The sequence below is a fragment of the Pseudorca crassidens genome, chromosome 1, assembly GCF_039906515.1.
Source record: "Pseudorca crassidens isolate mPseCra1 chromosome 1, mPseCra1.hap1, whole genome shotgun sequence".
Taxonomy (NCBI): Eukaryota; Metazoa; Chordata; class Mammalia; order Artiodactyla; family Delphinidae; genus Pseudorca; species Pseudorca crassidens.
Window position 1 is genome coordinate 180,411,953 of NC_090296.1, and position 22,293 is coordinate 180,434,245.

Sequence of the window (22,293 nt, forward strand, 5' to 3'; positions counted from 1 at the left end):
ACTAATATCTCATTTATTTTTTATGTCTACTCTATTAGGTAGGTATTATCTTACATTTTACAGCTAAAGGTACTAAGGCTTAATAATAATAATAAAATATGGAAACTGTATACCAAGCAGTGATCTAAAAACTTTACGTGTGAATCCCATTTAATCTTCACCCTAGGTGATTGGTACAGTTTACCATTTTACAGTTGTGTTGCTCTATTCAGCTCCCATCTTCTTAATTCCAGAGATTCAAATCTGGAATTTTTAACTCTAAATCCATGATGCCTGTCATTTCAATCCGCAGAATGTTTCTTCCACTCCTAGCTCCAGTACTTGAGCTTAATGATGAATATATTTTGGTTTTATAATGCTTTGAGTATTCTAGTGTTTTCACACGTATTTTCTTTATTTGATCTCAAGGAGGCCAGGCAGGTTTTATTTATAAGTAAGCAAATTGAACTTCAATAAGGAAAAATGACTTACTGAACTTGATGTAGGTAGGAAAGAGACTCCATGTCTTTAAGCTTCCAATTTGGGTCTTTCTGCTACATTGCTTTAACATCTATTTACCCTTTGTCATGTGAGATATCATGGACAGATAGGGTGACAGTAAAGCATGATGAGAGAGTGGTAAATTGCCCAGAGCACTGGGAAAAGTAGATTGAAAAAGGTGAGATGAAGTGGAGAGGATTATACAGTGAAAAGATTTCAGAGCAAGGACAAATGACATGCCGGCAATCCCTAACAGATAGACGTGGTTTTATTCCTGCCTAGATAGGTCTCCCTTAGTGCTAACATTATTTAATGTAGTCTGAGAGGTTATTTTTTATCATAATAGCCAAGAGTTACTAAAAGAAAAGACATGTGTCTTTCCTAGTTCTTAAATATATTTAGTACTTGGTACACTGTTTACCCTTGGACGTCAACATTTTTTAGATACTGCTGCTTTAAAACTGTTCCCAGGGTTTTACGTTTGTTTAGCCCTGTGATTCCTAAGCACTTGTCCTTTAGCTAAAATGCTTGCTTCCACCGCTCAGGTGCTTATCTGATACTAATGATACAGCTCTTTTCCTACAACTTGGGTTAGATAATCCCTACCTCAGTTAATTGTTCTTTATTTTACCCAAGTAATATACTTTCTCCATCTTTTCACTGTGTGCTCTTAGCTTCATCAGTAGATGAATTAATTTGGTTAGCACCTTTAGGAAAAGAGTAGTTCCTAATGTAACTTTGGTTGTGCAGAGGTATATTTTATGCTGCACCATCACCTGCATCTCTAGGAGTTTTTGTATAGAATCACACATAGAACTGTCCTTCATTTTCTTATTGTAAGAGAAATATACAGATCATAAAAATTCCCCAACTCACAGGTAGTGTGTTGATCTTCTTGGAAGATTTCACAAAGTTGAGGGCCATCTCAGCCTTGAAAGAGGTAAAGTTATCTGTCAAGCTAATAGAGGACTTTTTCTTGTGAAATCAAAATGTTCTGCTAAGTGAAAATTCTTACTAGGCATGAATGCTGAAATGCTCAGTAAACTGTAATACAATTTCATGACTTTTGAAAAAAGTTGTATTGGGTGGAGTAGGGTTTCTGTAGATCAGAAAAGATGGTCTAAAAAGGTCACAGGCAGGAAAACAAGACGGCAACATAAAGTGACGTAAAAGGCTAAACGACCATGTATCCTCTGCTTTTAAGGTACAGACTAGGTCCAGGCTCTTTTTTTGATTAATTGTATTCTATAAAGGTGGCTTCTTTTGAGGTATATAAGCGCTACAGGAATAATCCCAGCTTCATGCATTTTAGAGAAACTGTTTCAGTGAAGTACTAGATTTAAAAGTGGAATGTAGGTTGCAGAATTTTTTTGTTTGCTTAAGAGAGTCAATGAAACAATTGTTTAATTTTCTTCATGGTATCATGAAATCTGTACACATAAAATTTAATTGATAATCCAAAAGTAAAAGTGCTCCTTCTATATAAGGAAGAAAGATACAAGTGATGTAGTCATAGGTTGTGTATCTGCATGTTTTTCACAGTGTCTGCTTCACTAAGGAAAGATAAAAGTAATTCTATTCATATAATAACTTGTCTTTTATAATAAAATAGTAGAATTGCCAATTGGGGCTTTCAGCGTAGTAACAACCTAACATTGTTTTTAATTTTAATAAATAAAATGCTGTAACTTTGTGGATCTAAATGTTACAGTGTAAGAATATGAAATTAGAGAGAAGAAAGTAGATACATTTTTAAATGCAGGTAAAAGGATTTGCTTAGATGCTTAAAGATACTGTTGAAAACACAGACTTTTTAATGCTAAATGGATTCAGAATTGCTTTCCTTTTTTCCAGTAGCTCCACAGTTAACTTTCTAGTGTCAAGTAGTCTTTGAACAAAAGTAGAAACTTTAAGTTTTAAAATTTTTTAAAAAATATTTTATTTATTTATTTTTGGCTGCATTGGGTCTTAGTTGCTGTGCGTGGGCTTTCTCTATAGTTGCGGCGAATAGGGTCTACTCTTCGTCGCGGTGGGCGGGCTTCTCATTGCAGTGGCTTCTCTTATTGTTGAGCACAGGCTCTAGGCGTGCGGGCTTCAGTAGTTGTGGTGCCTGGGCTCAGTAGTTGTGGCACACAGGCTTAGTTGCTCCGTGGCCTGTGGGATTTTCCTGGACCAGGGCTCGAACCCATGTCCCTTGCATTGGCAGGTGGATTCTTAACCACTGTGCCACCAGAGAAACCCCAAAATAAAAACTATAAATAAAATTCTTTCTTTCCCTTTGAATTAGGAACAATCTATAACATAGGCTGCTATGGCTGATTTGTGTTTTCTCTGGCATGTTCATATGTTTGTTATTCTATTTCTTAACTGTTAAGAAATTATAGATTTCATTGAGGAAAAATATCTTGGATAAAAATAAAATTTAGGGCTTCCCTGGTGGCGCAGTGGTTGAGAGTCCGCCTGCTGATGCAGGGGACATGAGTTCGTGCCCCGGTCCGGGAAGATCCCACATGCCACAGAGCGGCTGGGCCCGTGAGCCATGGCCGCTGAGCCTGCGCTTCCAGAGCCTGTGCTCCGCAACGGGAGAGGCCACAACAGTGAGAAGCCCGCGTACAGCAAAAACAAACAAACAAACAAACAAAATAAATAAATAAAATTTAATGTAGTAGTTTTTATTCTTTTGTATCTCAGTTTCTGAGAGATGTTTTAAATTTCCCAGCTCATTTTAGATTTATGGATTTTCATCGGTGCAGTTGTTAGTTTTTGTTTTATGAATTTTGAGGCTCTGTTGTTAGTTGAATAAATATCAGGGTTATTCTGTTCATGGTTAATTGTTTTTATTGTTATGTAGTAACTTTATTTATCTTGTGCTCTTTTTCTGTATTCTGTCACATATTAATATTGTTATAACAGTTTTCTTTTGGACTTTTGGGGATTTTGCTGTGTGTGTGTGTATCATTTTAGTGTAAAATTAAATATAGATACAGGAGGCCATACAACACAAATGTACAGCTTAATGAATTATTATAAAGTGAATGTGCTTGTTACTGCCACCTAGGTTAAGGACTAGAACCATGCCAGCCTCCCCTGAGACCCTTGTGTGTGTCCTATCCCCTCCCTTTCTCCCATAGTAACCACTACCCAACTTTTGAGGCAATCACTTTCTTCTATTTCCTTATGGTTTTTTCACCCATGTGTGCATTCCTAGACTCTGTAGTTTAGTCTTGTCTATCCTAAAAAAACCTGCTCTAGACTGTGCCCAGACTGAGCTAGACTGAGCTAGACTGCGCCCAGACTGCACCCTGACTGCTCCCAGACTGCACCCAGACTGCCCCCCCAAGACTGCTCCAGACTGCACCCAGACTGCAGCAGACTGCGCCAAACTGCCCCCAGACTGCGCCAGACCACACCCAGGCTGCGCCAGACTGGGCCCAGACTGCACCAGACTGTGCCCAGACTTCTAATCTAACACATCTTTTAATCAATAGGTTTCTCCTCCATCCCTTTTTTTTTTAACTTGTAACTTATTTGTTCATGAATCCTGGCCATTTGATCTTTAGACTTTACCACTGTCTGGATTTTGCTGATTGCATGCATGAGGCCCATTTATACGTGTTTCTTTGTCCTCTGTTTCCTGTAAATTGGCAGTTCAGTGTTTTACTCAGACTCAGGTTGGTTCTTGCCGGCAAAACCGAAGATATTTTGTTCTTTGGTAATGTCTGATTTTTCACTCTTTTTTTGATGTAAGCAGCCACTGATGCTAAATGCTGACATCTTTTACTGTATTGGGGTTTGTAAAAAGTTGCCACCTTAATTCTGTCATTCGGTTTTCATTTTTTAACTTGAAAAATTTTATAAAAATATTCTTACCCTTATCTACTATTTGGTTATCATATAGGAAGGGCGAAATAACTGCTTGTTTCTTTTCTTTTCTTTACCCAGTTGTCAGGATAATGAGTTGGTTTGCTGTCATGTTCAAAAAGTGGCCAATTAGCTTTTTTTTTTTCCAACATACTGTGATGAAACTTATAGACTTTATATTTGACTTGTTTCTATTCATTGTCTAACTTTATTAAAGTTTAAATAGCCTCTCTTTGGTTAGTTGGTGCCAGAGCCTTTTTGAAGTGACCCTAGTCATCATTGATAACTTTCTTGCTATCTAGTATGTCAGTGTATTCCAGGCTTATCTTGTACATTTTCTTCCCCAGACCTGGTACCAGCTACTCAGTGAAAAACTTAGTTCCAAATACACAATGACATGTACATGCATTCTTGAAAACCTTTGAGTGTTCCAGATCCTTTCCTCAATCTTCCTCTCCACAGAGGTAATCCCTGTTATCATTTGGTTAACTGTCTTTTCAAACCTTTTTCTATGAATTTTTATATCTATGTAGAGAAATAAATATGATACAGAATACAATACAGAATATTGTTCTGTTTTCTTTTTTTAAGTATAGAATTTTTTCTTTTTTTCTAACTTCTGAAAATCATTTATGACGTACTTCTTTTAAAATTCAGGTTTATATCTTGATAATTTTTCTATGTTTGTACGTAGAGATCTTCCTCATTCTTCCTAAACTCTATATAATATTTGGTATGGCTCTACCTCAATTTTTAAACTCTTCTAGTAATGTCTATTAGGTTGTTTCCAGCTTTACCATTACTACAACTCTTGGTTCTGTCATGCGCAGGTGCAGATGTTTGGAGCCATAGAGTATGTGCATTTAGAATTAATGTTGCCCTCTGTAAAGTACCTGTTCTTCCAAAGGCAGAGTATGGGAACCCGTTTCTCTACTACTCATCAAGTCTTGCCAGTCTGAAGGTGAACTGTTTCCTTGATTTTCCAGTGCCTCCTGAGGTGCTCTGGGGTTGGGGCCAAGCAGTCTGGGGGCAGTCTGGCGCAGTCTGGGTGCAGTCTGGCGCAGTCTGGGTGCAGCCTGGGTGCAGTCTGGAGCAGTCTGGCGCAGTCTGGAGCAGTCTGGAGCAGCCTGGGGGCAGTCTGGGAGCAGTCTGGAGCAGCCTGGGGGCAGCCTGGGAGCAGTCCGGAGCAGCCTGGTGCAATCAGGGAGCAGTTTGGCACAGTTGGGAGCAGTCTGGCCGCAGTCTGGAGCAGTTTGGCCGCAGTCTGGAGCAGTCTGGGTGCAGTCTGGGCGCAGTCCGGGTGCAGTCTGGGAGCAGTTTGGCGCAGTCTGGGGACAGTCTGGGGGCAGTTTGGCGCAGTCTGGCCGCAGTCTGGAGCAGTTTGGCTGCAGTCTGGGAGCAGTGTGGGTGCAGTCTGGCCGCAGTCTGGCGCAGTCTGGCCACAGTCTGGAACAGTCTGGCCGCAGTTTGGCGCAGTCTGGGGGCAGTCTGGGGGTAGTCTGGGCACAGTCTGGGAGCAGTCTGGCACAGTCTGGCGCAGTCTGGGACAGTCTGGGGGCAGTCTGGGGGCAGTCTGGAGCAGTCTGGCACAGTCTGGAGCAGTCTGGGAGCAGCAGTCTGGGGGCAGTCTGGGGGCAGTCTGGCGCAGTCTGGGGGCAGTCTGGGAGCAGTCTGGTGCAGTCTGGAGCAGTCTGGCGCAGTCTGGGAGCAGTCTGGCGCAGTCTGGGGGCAGTCTGGGAGCAGTCTGGCGCAGTCTGGAGCAGTCTGGGCGCAGTCTGGAGCAGTCTGGAGCAGTCTGGCGCAGTCTGGGAGCAGTCTGGAGCAGTCTGGCGCAGTCTGGCGCAGTCTGGAGCAGTCTGGCGCAGTCCGGGGGCAGTCCGGGGGCAGTCTGGGAGCAGTCTGGAGCAGTCTGGCGCAGTCTGGCGCAGTCTGGGAGCAGTCTGGAGCAGTCTGACGCAGTCTGGCGCAGTCTGGAGCAGTCTGGCGCAGTCCGGAGCAGTCTGGGGGGAGTCTGGGAGCAGTCTGGGAGCAGTCTGGGCTCAGTCTGGAGCAGTCTGGAGCAGTCTGGGAGCAGTCTGGGCGCAGTCTGGGAGCAGTCTGGGAGCAGTCTGGCGCAGTCTGGAGCAGTCTGGGGGCAGTCTGGAGCAGTCTGGCGCAGTCTGGAGCAGTCTGGGAGCAGTCTGGAGCAGTCTGGCGCAGTCTGGCGCAGTCTGGCGCAGTCTGGCGCAGTCTGGGGGCAGTCTGGGAGCAGTCTGGGAGCAGTCTGGGCGCAGTCTGGAGCAGTCTGGAGCAGTCTGGCGCAGTCTGGGAGCAGTCTGGAGCAGTCTGGCGCAGTCTGGAGCAGTCTGGGCGCAGTCTGGGAGCAGTCTGGGCGCAGTCTGGGAGCAGTCTGGCGCAGTCTGGAGCAGTCTGGCGCAGTCTGGGGGCAGTCTGGGGGCAGTCTGGGAGCAGTCTGGCGCAGTCTGGAGCAGTCTGGGAGCAGTCTGGAGCAGTCTGGCGCAGTCTGGAGCAGTCTGGCGCAGTCTGGGAGCAGTCTGGCGCAGTCTGGAGCAGTCTGGGAGCAGTCTGGAGCAGTCTGGGAGCAGTCTGGCGCAGTCTGGAGCAGTCTGGGGGCAGTCTGGGCGCAGTCTGGGGGCAGTCTGGGCGCAGTCTGGATGCAGTCTGGCGCAGTCTGGGGGCTGTCTGGGGGCAGTCTGGCGCAGTGTGGGGGCAGTCTGGAACAGTCTGGGGGCAGTCTGGATGCAGTCTGGCGCAGTCTGGGGGCAGTCTGGCGCAGTCTGGGGGCAGTCTGGGGGCAGTCTGGAACAGTCTGGGGGCAGTCTGGCGCAGTCTGGGGGCAGTCTGGGCGCAGTCTGGATGCAGTCTGGCGCAGTCTGGGGGCAGTCTGGGCACAGTCTGGGGGCAGTCTGGATGCAGTCTGGCGCAGTCTGGCGCAGTCTGGGGGCAGTCTGGATGCAGTCTGGGGCAGTTTGGGGGCAGTCTGGATGCAGTCTGGCGCAGTCTGGCGCAGTCTGGGGGCAGTCTGGGGGCAGTCTGGGAGCAGTCTGGGGACAGTCTGGGAGCAGTCTGGTGCAGTCTGGAGCAGTCTGGAGCAGTCTGGCGCAGTCTGGGAGCAGTCTGGCGCAGTCTGGGGGCAGTCTGGGAGCAGTCTGGCGCAGTCTGGAGCAGTCTGGCGCAGTCCGGGGGCAGTCTGGGGGCAGTCTGGGAGCAGTCTGGGCGCAGTCTGGGCGCAGTCTGGAGCAGTCTGGGAGCAGTCTGGCGCAGTCTGGCGCAGTCCGGAGCAGTCTGGGGGCAGTCTGGGAGCAGTCTGGGAGCAGTCTGGGCGCAGTCTGGGCGCAGTCTGGAGCAGTCTGGCGCAGTCTGGCGCAGTCTGGGAGCAGTCTGGCGCAGTCTGGCGCAGTCTGGCGCAGTCCGGAGCAGTCTGGGGGCAGTCTGGGAGCAGTCTGGGAGCAGTCTGGAGCAGTCTGGCGCAGTCTGGGAGCAGTCTAGAGCAGTCTGGCGCAGTCTGGCGCAGTCTGGCGCAGTCTGGGAGCAGTCTGGAGCAGTCTGGCGCAGTCTGGCGCAGTCCGGGGGCAGTCCGGGAGCAGTCTGGGCGCAGTCTGGAGCAGTCTGGGAGCAGTCTGGGGGCAGTCTGGGGGCAGTCTGGCGCAGTCTGGAGCAGTCTAGAGCAGTCTGGGAGCAGTGTGGGCGCAGTCTGGGAGCAGTCTGGGCGCAGTCTGGGAGCAGTCTGGGCGCAGTCTGGCGCAGTCTGGAGCAGTCTGGCGCAGTCTGGAGCAGTCTGGGAGCAGTCTGGGAGCAGTCTGGCGCAGTCTGGGAGCAGTCTGGAGCAGTCTGGCGCAGTCTGGGAGCAGTCTGGCGCAGTCTGGAGCAGTCTGGCGCAGTCCGGAGCAGTCTGGGGGGAGTCTGGGAGCAGTCTGGGCGCAGTCTGGAGCAGTCTGGAGCAGTCTGGCGCAGTCTGGGAGCAGTCTGGAGCAGTCTGGCGCAGTCTGGCGCAGTCTGGAGCAGTCTGGCGCAGTCCGGAGCAGTCTGGGGGCAGTCTGGGCGCAGTCTGGAGCAGTCTGGAGCAGTCTGGGCGCAGTCTGGGAGCAGTCTGGGCGCAGTCTGGGAGCAGTCTGGCGCAGTCTGGAGCAGTCTGGCGCAGTCCGGAGCAGTCTGGGAGCAGTCTGGCGCAGTCTGGAGCAGTCTGGGAGCAGTCTGGAGCAGTCTGGCGCAGTCCGGAGCAGTCTGGGGGCAGTCTGGGCGCAGTCTGGGGGCAGTCTGGGCGCAGTCTGGATGCAGTCTGGCGCAGTCTGGGGGCTGTCTGGGGGCAGTCTGGCGCAGTCTGGGGGCAGTCTGGAACAGTCTGGGGGCAGTCTGGATGCAGTCTGGCGCAGTCTGGGGGCAGTCTGGCGCAGTCTGGGGGCAGTCTGGGCGCAGTCTGGGGGCAGTCTGGATGCAGTCTGGCGCAGTCTGGGGGCAGTCTGGGGGCAGTCTGGTGCAGTCTGGGGGCAGTCTGGCGCAGTCTGGGGGCAGTCTGGGCGCAGTCTGGGGGCAGTTTGGGGGCAGTCTGGATGCAGTCTGGCGCAGTCTGGGGGCAGTCTGGGGGTAGTCTGGGGGCAGTCTGGGAGCAGTCTGGGGGCAGTCTGGGGGCAGTCTGGATGCAGTCTGGCGCAGTCTGGGGGCAGTCTGGGGGCAGTCTGGCGCAGTCTGGGGGCAGTCTGGCGCAGTCTGGGGGCAGTCTGGGCGCAGTTTGGGGGCAGTCTGGATGCAGTCTGGCGCAGTCTGGGGGCAGTCTGGGGGTAGTCTGGGGGCAGTCTGGGAGCAGTCTGGGGGCAGTCTGGGGGCAGTCTGGGGGCAGTCTGGATGCAGTCTGGCGCAGTCTGGGGGCAGTCTGGCGCAGTCTGGGGGCAGTCTGGCGCAGTCTGGGGGCAGTCTGGGCACAGTCTGGGGGCAGTCTGGGCGCAGGCGCTTCCCTTCCTCGTGGTACCACACTCACTGCTCCTGCAGGGACACGCAGAGCAGCTAGTCTGCTGATGACCTTGCTGGTTTTGTGCCAGCCCGCTTTCAGTAACACCACTTCTTGCCTGTCCTCCTTCACTATCTTCCACCCCCTCCCTTTAGCAGTTCTTTCTCTTGTGCATTTTGGTCTGTACTTTGTTTTTCTGTGCTATCTAGTCTTCATTCTCTTTTTTTCAATTTCTACAGGTCCAAGGGCTACAGCCAACAATGGAGTGTTAAAAAGTATCCTTCCTGTCACCTCTCAGATTTGGAGTGAGAGCAGGAGGCTGCATTTAATTTGTTGGAACCATATTCTCATTTTAATCATAGGGGGTGAATGGGAGTTTCACCAAGAGATTAATTTACCCATTGTCACATATCAGAATCAGGACTTTTGAGAGTTCCAGCCTAACTTTTAATGACCATCGCAAACCTGGTCTGCTCTCTAAAATGCCTTGGTTTTAAAATCACAGTTAGTGCTTTTTTTGGTCTCTTAGCTTTCTTCTCCTCTCTAAGTTATTGAAAATGCTTCCATTTTGCGCCTATCTGTACTTACAATACTAGCTTATTGATGGTTTACTCACGCACCAGGCACTGTGCTACGTACTTTCTTGGATTATGCATAATCTTTACCATATCCTCGTGAGAGTACATACATTTCTTACCCCCACTTTACAGAAGGGGACATCTCTGAGTACTAAAGGTTAATAAGCACCTGCACAAGGTGACATATTAATGCAGCCAGAACTGGAACCTAGGTAGTCTGACTCCAAAACCCTGGTCTTAGGGGCTACAATAAACTATTCCTATTAGTTCCCATCCTCCCAGCTGAGTGATTTCATTATGGTTGTTGTAGGCATTTTCCACTTAGTTCTGTCAAGATCAAATAATGAGCCATATTCTAAAAATCCTTCATATTCTTTTCTCAAGCCTCGTCTCTTGGGATCACTGTTCTTAGATGAGACCAGAGCTTATTCAGATAACCAGCTTAGTCATTGCTTTTATATAGTACTAACTTAGCATCATTTCAGTTTATTTTCATTATCTGTCAGCCTAATAGAAATAAATTACAATGATTTTCTATTGTACCTTTTGTGCAGTTATCAAAGTGTATGGTGAATTGAATAATTATGCCTAAGAGTTTCTGAGTTCAGATGTTCTTCTTACAGGAGAGGACAATTTAGTTATTAAGCAGTAGGAATGTCGATGTTCTTTCTAGGCACTGCCTTACCTGATTCCCGCTTCTCTGGGCCCTTTGGGGTCAGAAACAAATGGCAGGAGTGCTGAGAATAGCAGCAGTGGACGTTTTCCTGGTGCTGAGCAGGGACAGTAGGATTTGGTCATGAAAATAATTTTAGGTAACCTGATTTTCCAAATATTTAGATATTTCTCACTTTTGACTGATTTTCATTTGGTCCCAGACAAAGTTAAAAGGCAAAAAGTAATGCGCTCCAAATCAATGGAATAGGTTATATCATTATTTCAGCAGATTTAATTTGGGCTTAAGAGGGAAGGTCAGCAGAGGAAAGGAGCTCACCATGTGTCACCTTGTATGAACTCATCGTTCTTATTAGTTCTTATATCAAAATGTAGACTTTGTAACTACATTTCTGTGACTGTCAGAAGGACTGTAGCCATATTAATTCAAGCACAACAAACTTTTCCCAGAATATCCAGATAATTAATGGGAGACAGAATGAGGATTAGAGGGAGGCAGAGGCAGGGAGGGACACTGATATATAAAGGTAATTGCCACAATACTTTCCTTAAATGTTAGAAAATCTTTATATCCCAGTACGAAAACCAGAAGATTTTACTAGGAAATGATGATAATATATTTTTCTGTTGCTTTCTTTGTAAAATAATTATTAATTCAAAGAAAAAAATATTTTAAAGTGAGGTGGAAGATTACCATGGAAAGGTAAACCTTTGACTGTATAATGGTTTGATTTGAGCATTATTACTGGAGTCAGAAACTTCCAACACAGAGCCAGACCGTTTTACTGTGGCTTTAGGTCCACTCTTATTTTTTTCCTATTTCATTTTCCTATTTCTGTAATTATAAAAGCCAAACTTCACCTTCATTTCTTATTGTGATTAAGACTTGCATCACAGTAGTACCCTTGACTAAGTAGGAACTTACCAAAATGTCACATGAATAACTGAGATGATTTTAGATCCCTTTGTAACTGTAACAGAATATAGAAATATTACAACATATCTCACTAAATTTCTAAGTAGAGAAATACCTTTGTGCTTAAATGAAAGCAACTCAGTGGCTCTGGCAGACCTCTTAGAGAGAGAACAACAGTTATTAGTCATTTTAATGAGCGATATATTGTATTAGAGTGTACCTTTGAGGAATGAGTCTCATCAGGTTACTGTAGGCATACTTGTGATGGTTCAAAGACTGCATTCTCAGACCACATCCTCTTAGTAATAGAGTTTGTGGTGAGTGAAATTCAAATATTCTTAACCACTGGTATTTAAAGTCTTGAATTGATAGGCTCATAGCTACTTTATTAAAATTGAAGAAGTATCATCTTAGTGTCAACATAGTATCTTTAATTTTACAGTTAAGCTTTTCTGTTGTTTATTGAAATCTAATATGTACATAAACTATCATAAATACTAATTCAGCTGCAATATGAAAAATCATTTTTAAGCATCGTGTGCATTGACCTTTAAAATGCTTTATACATAATGTGATTAGACCAATAGAATAAGCAGCCGTATTGTGGCATACTTTGGTATATTCCCATAGATATTTGTATTCTCAAGAATGTTTTGTGTTATACCTTGTTTTAGTGATCGTGGTGGAGAAGACCCAAACCAGAAAGTAATCCATGGGGTTATTAACTCCTTTGTTCATGTTGAACAGTATAAGAAAAAATTCCCCTTAAAGGTAAAAAGCCTCCTTTAAAAACATAAATAATTAGACCTTTAATTTCTTAAGTTGCCTGTTCTAATTTTTTAAATATGATTTAATTGATTTATTTAGTTTTATCAGGAAATCTTTGAGTCTCCCTTCCTGACTGAAACAGGAGAGTATTACAAACAAGAAGCTTCAAATTTATTACAAGAATCAAATTGCTCACAGTATATGGAAAAGGTAAGAAAACATTATGTTAACTACATCATCTATTATATATCAGGCATGGTTTTATTTAATATTAGTTATCTTAGTTAATGTATTTTTTTTGGTGGAAAAAGTTCTTTTTTTTTGATCATTACACTGAGTTATAGTTAATGTACAACACCTATTGATAAATCATTGTTCCTGCTATGGCATTTTCCATAGAAAAGGTGCTATTCCAGTTTTCATTGTGGTTGATGCTTTCTGATAAAATCCTGATTGCTAGATTTGCTTGTCTTTAAAATTAATATATATTCATATTCTTGGCAAAATAAACTATATTTTGTGCTTAGTAGATAAGGGAATAGGGTAAGTACAAAAGCTAAGGGTTGGGGTTTTTATCTTCCTCTAAAATGGAAGGAAAAAAATAGTAAAAATATAATAATTCTAGATACTTGGTCTTTTTGGTCTGTTAAGTTTGTGGAAGGCTGAGAAAAACCTCCACGAGAAATTTTAATCATTAAACCAACACACTGATAACCATATTTATAATTCCATGTATATTTTCTCAGTAAAAGAATAGTGAGATTATAAATTCAGTCATCAGATAAGATATGTTAGAAATTTTAACTAGATTGTTTCATCAGCAGTGTTGGATTTCAAGCATTTTATTATCAGATGATTTTTGTTAGTTTGTTTACCTTTAAGAAAGGTAAAATGGGGACTTCCCTGGTGGCAGTGGTTAAGACTCCACACTCCCAATGTAGGGGGCCTGGGTTCGATCCCTGGGTGGGGAACTAGATCCCACATGCATGCCACAACTAAGAGTTCACATGCTGCAACTAAGGAGCCCGCCTGCCGCGACTACGACCCAGTGCAACCAAATAAATATGTAAATAAATATATATTTTTTTAAGAAAAGGTAAAATGTTTCAAGTGGAATAGCTGTAGTGAGGCTTCCATAGGCCATAGGTCAGGAAATATCAGTACTTACTGATATGATACAATGGTGAATATTCCACAAAGCCCAGGTCCAGAAGTCTGAGTTGTTTAATTCTTTTCATGCTTTGTCACTCTTTAGCTCTGGGACCTTGAGGAAGTTATCTAGGACATTTTCCTCCGTTAAGTGCAGGCTACACTAAGTCAGTGGGTCTTAGCACTTAGCCCTTTTTACATCTTAGACTCTTGTTAAAGGTTCTAGATCCAATCCTGAGAAGTACACACAGAATATCAGGGATACATACTCTCCTTGTTATATCTGGTTCTCAAAAACAGGCTATTGGCAAACAATGGAAACAACCCAAATGCCTTTCAGGAGTTGAAAAGACAGGCAAAATGTGTATACATACAATGGAATATCATTCAGCCTTAAAAAGGAATAAAGTTCTGACACATGCTACAACATGGATTAACTTTGAGAATATTATGTTGAGTGAAATAAGCCAGACACAAAAGGACAAACATCGTATGGTTCCACTTATATAAAATATCCAGAATAGACAAAATAATACAAAAAGTATTATAGATTAGAAGTTATTGGGAGGGGAGGATAGGGAGTTATAGCTTAGTGGTTACACAGTTTCTGTTTGGTGTAATGAAAAAGTTTTGGAAATAGACAGTTGCACAACATTGTGAATATAATTAATGCTACTGAATTGTACACTTAAAAATGGTTAAAATGACAAATTTTATGTTACATATATTTTACCACAATTTAAAAAAACTAATAATGTAATATACCAAAAACCACTGAATTGTATACTTTAAATGGGTGAATCATATTATATGTAAACTAGATCTCAAACTATTAAAAGGAAGGCCATTGGAGATTATATTTGGAAAATAACATTTATAAGAATAGGTCATTTAATTAACAGACAATTCATATGGCCTTCCTACTTCCCTTTCTGTATCTTTCCTCTAGTTTTGGCTTTTTCTGCCAGCTACAGGTGGTTTATTTGAAGCCCTGCATTGAGGCACTCCAAACTTAATCTACTTTTTATTGATATGCACACTGCCCCCCATTTTCATTATTTTATTTTTTTCCTTTTCTCATCCTCCCTTGCCTCCCTCAGACCCACATTCTAATTCCTTTTTTATTTAGTTAATCCATAAGCAGGTTAAAGTCATGTTTGTATACTAAACATGGCTAGGTCTGTTTTTCTTTTGAGGTAGAAATTAGCCAGATTCTCTGGCTATTATCTTTATTATCTGGTTCTTGTTGATGTTAACCAGTGTATTGTTTGTACCTCAGTGGTTTTTTAATAGGATAAGCTTTAATAAAGATCTTGATTGAAATATTTGACTATGACTAAATTTTTTTTACTTTAAAAAAATTTAGTGGAATATTTAATGTGATAGTTCACTATCATGTACATACTGTTTGTTTTGTAAGATGAATCAACATAAAGTAATTAGCTTAATCTACATGATCCAGTTGATGTAAATTACTTTCTAGTTTGATAGTTAAATATTCATAAAGTGACCACCTATTCTGGTTTTTAATGATCTTTACCCATGTTTCCTATTGCATATAGGTTGTCTATATGTAGGATGATTGGGGTCAATAAATGAGGGCAAAATGCAGACCATTTAACTTTTCATAAGACCGTGCTGTTCATAAGACAGTGCTGAAATGTAGGTGACATCTAGCAGCTTAATAAAATTTTGAAATGACTTATGGAATGTGAGTTTAAATTAGTTATATAATTCTTATTTGTAAGTTACTTTGCCATGTAAGTTACTTATTGATATTACAGGTGTTTTCTGATAGTAGTTTCTGACTGTAAGAATATATTTCTAAAGGTTCTAGGTAGATTAAAAGATGAAGAAATTCGATGTCGAAAATACTTACATCCAAGTTCATATACTAAAGTAATTCATGAATGTCAGCAACGAATGGTAGCAGACCACTTACAGTTCTTACATGCAGAATGTCATAATATCATCCGACAAGAGAAAAAAAATGGTAAGTGATACCAAACATCAATGTGAATAGAAATTAAATTATAAACCCACTTTTTACATCATCTTCCAGCTACCTTAGACTTCCAACATATTTAAGTAATAGTCTCTAAAATATTCGATATGCCTTTTTACGTAATCTATTTTAAAAGATTGTTTTGGAAAAGTATATTTTCAAACTGTATTCTAAAGTCAAAAGAAAAACTGGGAAAATATGTTTACACATTTTTAAAAATCACAGGGGCTAATTTCCTGAATATATTAAGAGTTTCTAGTAAATAAGAGGAGAAAAGACAAAGAACATGAAAATGAAATATAAATAGATTTTAAATATGTGAAGATGCTCAGTCTCACTCAAAATAGGGGAAATACAAAATGAAAATACAATGAAATGTTAACAATAAGCAGTGAATAAAATGGAATTTTTAAGAAAAAAGCAATAAGGATTTTTAAATAGCAGGGAATAAATGTAACAAGATATGTGTCAGACCTACACAGAAAACTAAACATTCATGAAAGCAACATTGATTTATAGATCCAGGGCAATCTTCTCAAAACCCAAGATTCTTTTTTTACACTCTGAAACTCTGAAAGTTATACTTACTCTTCAAGACAATTTTGAAGAGCATGATGCGAAAACTGCGGGATAGCATGACTTGTAAAAACCACAGTAATTAGGAATATGAGGCGTTGGTGCAAGGATAGGCAAAGAGACGAATGGAATAAAATAAAAAGCCAAGAAATAACCCATACATATGTAGATACTTCATTTAAGACTAAGGCAGCCCTGCAGAGCAGTGGGTGAAGGATAGTGTTTTGAACGCACAGCGCCAGGTCTGTTGGATATCCATGTGGGAAAAAAGCAAAATTTGATCTCTACCTCAAACACCATATACAAAATCGATCAATTCATTTTGGGCTTTTGATCTCAATGTAAAGCAGTAACACTTCCAGAAGATAATATAGGAGAATAACTTCATGACCTTGGAGGTAGAGAAAAATATTTTAAATAAGACACAGAAAGCACTAACCACAAGGAAAGATTGATCAAGTTGACTACTTTATCATTAAAAACTTTGGATCATTAAAAAACCATTAAGACCATTGGATCATCAAAATAGCATCACAATGACAGTCATAGGACAAAGGAGCCAAGAATACACAATGGGAAAAGGACAATCCCTTTAATAAGTGTTTTTGAAAAAACTGGACAGCCACATGCAAAAGAATGAAACTGAACCACTGTCTTATATCCTACATAAAAATTAACTCAAAATGAATTAACACTTGAACCTAAGACCTGAAGCCATAAAACTCCTAGAAAAAAACAAAGGCGATAAGCTCCTTGACATCCGTCTTGGTGATGATTTTTTGAATCTGACACCAAAAGCAAAGGCAACAAAAGCAAAAATAAACAAGTGGGACTCCATCAAACTAAAAAGCTTCTGCACAGCAAAGGAAACCATCAGCAAAATGAAAAGGTGACCTACTGAATGGGAGAAAATATTTGCAAATCACTTATCTGATAAGGGGTTAATATCCAAAATATATAAAAGACTCATACAACTCAATAGCAAAAAGACTGATTAAAAAATGAGAAGATCAGGGCTTCCCTGGTGGCACAGTGGTTGAGAGTCCTCTGCCGATGCAGGGGACACGGGTTCGTGCCCCGGTCTGGGAAGATCCCACATGCCGTAGAGCGGTTAGGCCTGTGAGCCATGGCTGCTGAGCCGGCGCGTCCGGAGCCTGTGCTCCGCAACAGGAGAGGCCACAACAGTGAGAGGCCCACGTACCACAAAAAAAAAGAAAAGAAAAGATCTGAACAGACATTTTTCTAAAGAAGACTTACAGATGGCCAGCAGGTACATGAAAAGGTGCTCAACATTATTAATCATCAGGGAAATGCAACTCCAAACCCCAGTAAGATATCACCTCACACCTGTTAGCATGACTGTTATCAAAAGGGCTAGAAATAACAAATGTTGGCGAGGATGTGAAGAAAAGGGAACCATCGTGTACAGTTGTGGGATAAAAATGAAAAATAAAACTATGATGTGATCTAGCAATTCTACTTCTGGGCATTTATCCAAAGAAAACAAAAACACCCCAAAAAATATATGAACCCTGTTCATATATGTTCATTGCAGCAGCATTTACAATAACCAAAATAAGGAAACAACCTAAGTGTCCATTGATAGGTGAATGGCTGAAAATAAACACACACACACACACACACACAGAAATATCAGTCAGCCATTAAAAAAAAAAAAATGAAATCTACTATTTTGCAACAACATGGATCGACCTCGAGGGCATTGTGCTAAGTGAAATAAGTCATACAGAGAAAGACAAATATCGTGTGATCTCACTTATACATGGAATCTAAAAAACAAAACACATGAACTCATGGATACAGAGAAGAGCTTGGTGGTTGCCAGAGTCAGTGGGGATGGCTGAAGGGAGTCAAAAGGTTTAATAACTTCCAGTTATTAAAAAAATAAGTCATGGGGATGTAATAATGTATAGCATGATGACTATAGGTAATAATACCATGTTGCATATTTGAAAGTTGCTAAGAGAGTAGATTTTAAAAGTTCTCGCAGATATCGTATAATGACGCTTATGTGTGTAATCTAGAAAAATGGTATAGATGATTTTATTTACAAAGCAGAAATAGAGACACAGAGGTATGGATACCAAGGGAGAAAGGGGTGTGGTGGGAGGAATTGGGAGACTGGGATTGACACATATACATTATTGATACTATGTATAAAATAGACAACTAATGAGAACCTACTGCATAGCACAGGGAACTCTACCTAATGTACTGTGGTAACCTAAATGGGAGGGAAGTCCCAAAGGGGGGAGATATCTGTATGTGTATGGCTGATTCATTTCTTGTGCAGTGGAGGCTAACACAACATTGTAAAGCAACCATGCTCCAATAAAAATTAATAAAAAAATAAAATAAAAAAGTTCTCATCACAAGAAAAAAGTTGTAAATATGTACGGTGACAGATGTTAACTCGACAGATTGTGGTGATCAGTCTGCAGTGTATACCAATATCATTATGTTATAAACCTGAAACTAACATATGTCAGTTATAACTCAAAAAGAAAAAAAAAAGGCTGTCATACGGTTATATATTTGCAATCCCTGAAAAAGGTTTATGTCCAAAATATAAAATAGTCAAGAAGTTTGAACAGGCACTGCAGAATAGAGGTTATCCAAATGGCCAATAAACATATAAAAAGGCTCTCAATCTCACTAAAACAGAGGAATGCAAATTAAAACCAAACTAAGGTATCAGTACTTAGTCACATTTTGATATAAAATGAAAAAGACTGAAAATAATAAGTGTGTGGAAGTGTATAGAGTAACAGGAACTTGTTATATGTTGGACCTAGAGTATAAATCAATGCAACCACCTTGAGACACTGCCAGTGAGCGACTGCTAATGCTGAGCAAACACATCTCTTGCGGTCCAGCTGTTGCTCTCATAGGTGTTCAACCCCCCACCCAAAATGCATGCACACATACACAAAAGGACATGCACAAGCATGCTCACAGCAACATTGTAATAGCTCCAAACTGGAAACAGCTCAAATGTCCAGTAACAGCAGAATGAATTAAAGTACTGCATATTCACACAATAAAATATTATAGGAGAGTGAAAAGGAACACATTATAGCTTCATACAACACAGGTGAACCTTATGAACATGTTGAACCAAAGAAACCAAGCATGAAAGAATTGTATGATTTCATTTGTATAAATGGTTCAAAAGAGGCAAACTGAACCTGTGGTTTGGTTTAGTTTAGTAAGTAACTAATCTGTCACGACAGTGATTACCGTTGCAGAAGAACAGGAGAGGTAGTGATTGGGAAGAGGTATGAAGGGGACTTCTGAGTGGAGGTCATGTCTCTTTCTTACTGTGGGTGGTGATAACTTTGGGAGGGGGGTTCACTCGTGATAATTCATTGAGATACACACTTATGGTTTGTACATTTTTCTGTGTGTGTGTTATACTTCAGTAAAAAGTTTAAAATAAAACCCACTACACTGAGATATCATTTTCCACCTCTCAGTGCAAAGATCACAACATTTGTTGGCAAGGGAGCTCCTGGCCACTGGGAGCTCTGTCTAGAAGGTCCTTCTGCAAGACTAAGCTTTGCATGGCAGTCCCACTTCCAGGGATTTATACTGCAGATATTCTTGCCCATATGCAGGATTATTAATTGTAACATTGCAATATCAAGAGATTGGAAACAACCAAATTCCCATCAATTGTTAAGGAATTGTTGTAATGTAGCCATAAAGTGGAGTGCTAAGCAGTTGTAAAATATGAGGAAATGCTTTGTGTACTGATGTAAAAAGATCTCTAAGTTAAAGTGTTGTTTATAGTACGCTACCCTATTTGTATAAAATATAAATACGCTACCCTATTTGTATAAAAAGGGGCAGAGGGAAGAATAGCGTATTTGCTTGAATGGGTAGGAAACAGCTTTGAGAAGATACTAAACAACCACAACGTTGCTTTCCCAGGGGAGGAGGATGGGGTGATTGGGAGAAAGGTGTGGGGATCTGGCTCTGCATACTCTTCTGTAATTCTGCATTTGGAACCATATATTACCTATTATATTAAAAACATTTTTAAACTATTTGGAAATTTAATAATAAATTTCTTTTTCCCCTCAGACATGGCAAATATGTATGTCTTACTCCGTGCTGTGTCCACTGGTTTACCTCATATGATTCAGGAGCTGCAAAATCATATCCATGATGAGGGCCTTAGAGCAACCAGTAATCTTACTCAGGAAAATGTGAGTTACATAAGGAACTGGAAAATTTTTCTCTTAATCAGATTATCATGGAGTTTTTCTTTTGACTTTACTGTTTAAAAGCATGAAAGAAAAGTCCTACCATGCCAATAAATGAAACGTCTTTATTAAAATGTTCAAACCTAGAAGTTGTTGGACACATTTTGGAATTATCAATTATTAGAAAATCAGTGAATAAGATAAACTTCTTCCTACACACTGTCATGTTCATTTAGCAATTGTTAATTAATTTCTCACAGAAAAGTATGTTTGATCTTTCCTTTTTTTTTAATTAATAATTAATTTTTGGCTGTGTTGGGTCTTCGTTGCTGCGCGCTGGCTTTCTCTAGTTGCGGTGAGCGGGGGCTACTCTTCGTTGTGGTGCGCGGGCTTCTCATTGCGGTGGCTTCTCTTGTTGCAGAGCACGGGCTCTAGGTGTGCGGGCTTCAGTAGTTGCAGCGCATGGGCTCAGTAGTGTGGCTCGCGGGCTCTAGAGCGCAGGCTCAGTAGTTGTGGCTCACGGGCTTAGTTGCTCCACAGCATGTGGGATCTTCCTGGACCAGGGCTCGAACCCATGTCCCCTGCATTAGCAGGCAGATTCTTAACCACTGCGCCGCCATGGAAGTCCCTGTTTGCTGTTTCTAAACAGTCTTGTTTCTGTGTAACTGGCATTAATGTTTAGTTAGTTGTAGTGGTAATGGTATTAATCAGTGATAATATAGACAACTTACAATTTGATTTCCTTTTACATGCCCTGGATTTGATAGCCCGGGAAGCAAATTTGGATTAAAACTATCTTCCCTAAATATATGCTTACTACCCAAAATACCCAGCAGTGACCTTCATATCCTTAATCCCCATCTTAAGAGTTCCCTGCCATTTAAATTACTGTTTACAATAAGGTGTCTCCTATCAAAGTGTGTTCCTATTGTCAAATTTTGTTGGACCACCTTCTTTGTTTTTACTAGTGATGGTTGACAAATAAGATAGACATGACATCACATGTCACTTCTCTTTCCTATGTAGAGCTGTTTGCTCCTCCTGTGATGCAGTGATCTGTGTATAGACCTCATTGTTCAGGAGCATTTATTAAATGCTGATCTCCTTAGTTGTAGGTTTATTTGTCTTTGGCAGATAATTCTTAGATGTTATGTCCTGCCACAGCAATGCGTAAGCTTTCCCATTTTTTGTAAAACTATTAATTTATATTGCTTACATCTAATAGCCTGTATTATTTATTAGGTTTCTTAGTTTATATTAGTTTTACAGATTCAGGGTGTGGAATGACATTGGGCACAGAGGCATAGAGTTTGGTGTCAAGGCCTGGGAGATGCAAATACAAGAGAATGCGTTTGTAGGAGACTCAGATAATTTTAGCTGACTTAGAAGTCTTAGGTCTAACTTCATAGTTATCTCCATTAAGAATGAAAACTCACTTTTGCACTACTAGGTATTTCTTCTCTCTGAGATGTGGGGAACTGTACTGCCCAACTCTAGGGGTCTCAGTTTTCACAGATAATGGCTTTTTAACTTCTCCTCTCTCTCTCAGCCTTCAGTGCCTTTGAAGGCCGTTTTTATTTACATAATCCTCTATGAAAGTGATAGGCCTGGTAGTTCTGAGATTGTATCTTGTTACACTTAAGATACAGAATTCCAGCACCAGAAAGAAGTGTTTTTTCCATGGGTTCTTCTAGCAGAGGAACTACAGTCCTGCATTTACAGTGTTGAATGACAGCTAACTTCAACATCAAAGTTTTAGATTTTAAAGACCGTCTTAGCTAAAAACATTTTTTGAGGGTGTGTGTCGTGTGTAACATTATTTGCTTAGGGAAAACTTTACTCTTGAACAACTCTTCACTAAGCCAAATTATACCCTTGAACTTCTTAAAATGTGGTTTTGTACTTTGTATTTCATATTTTTAGATGCCAACACTATTTGTGGAGTCAGTTCTGGAAGTACATGGTAAATTTGTTCAGCTTATCAACACTGTTCTGAATGGTGATCAGCACTTTATGAGTGCGTTGGATAAGGTAATTTTTTAATACATATATTCTTATCTATATATGATTTTCTTCATTTAATCATTATTCTTTAAGGTAGTTTCAGAATTAGG

General features: G+C 41.6%; 1 protein-coding gene across 5 annotated transcripts in view; it reads left to right on the forward strand.

Moving 5' to 3' along the window:
- The window catches only part of CUL2 (cullin 2), an 85,477-nt gene that overhangs the window by 43,527 nt on the left and 19,657 nt on the right, over positions 1-22,293 (forward strand). For 4 of the 5 annotated variants that reach the window (XM_067702189.1, XM_067702174.1, XM_067702183.1 and 1 more), the window contains exons 7-11: positions 12,127-12,223; positions 12,320-12,430; positions 15,200-15,362; positions 20,058-20,182; positions 22,103-22,210. In XM_067702189.1, the coding sequence (XP_067558290.1) occupies positions 12,127-12,223; positions 12,320-12,430; positions 15,200-15,362; positions 20,058-20,182; positions 22,103-22,210 (604 nt within the window). The remainder of the gene's footprint in view (positions 1-12,126; positions 12,224-12,319; positions 12,431-15,199; positions 15,363-20,057; positions 20,183-22,102; positions 22,211-22,293) is intronic. The other variant, XM_067702201.1, reaches the window with a different exon arrangement.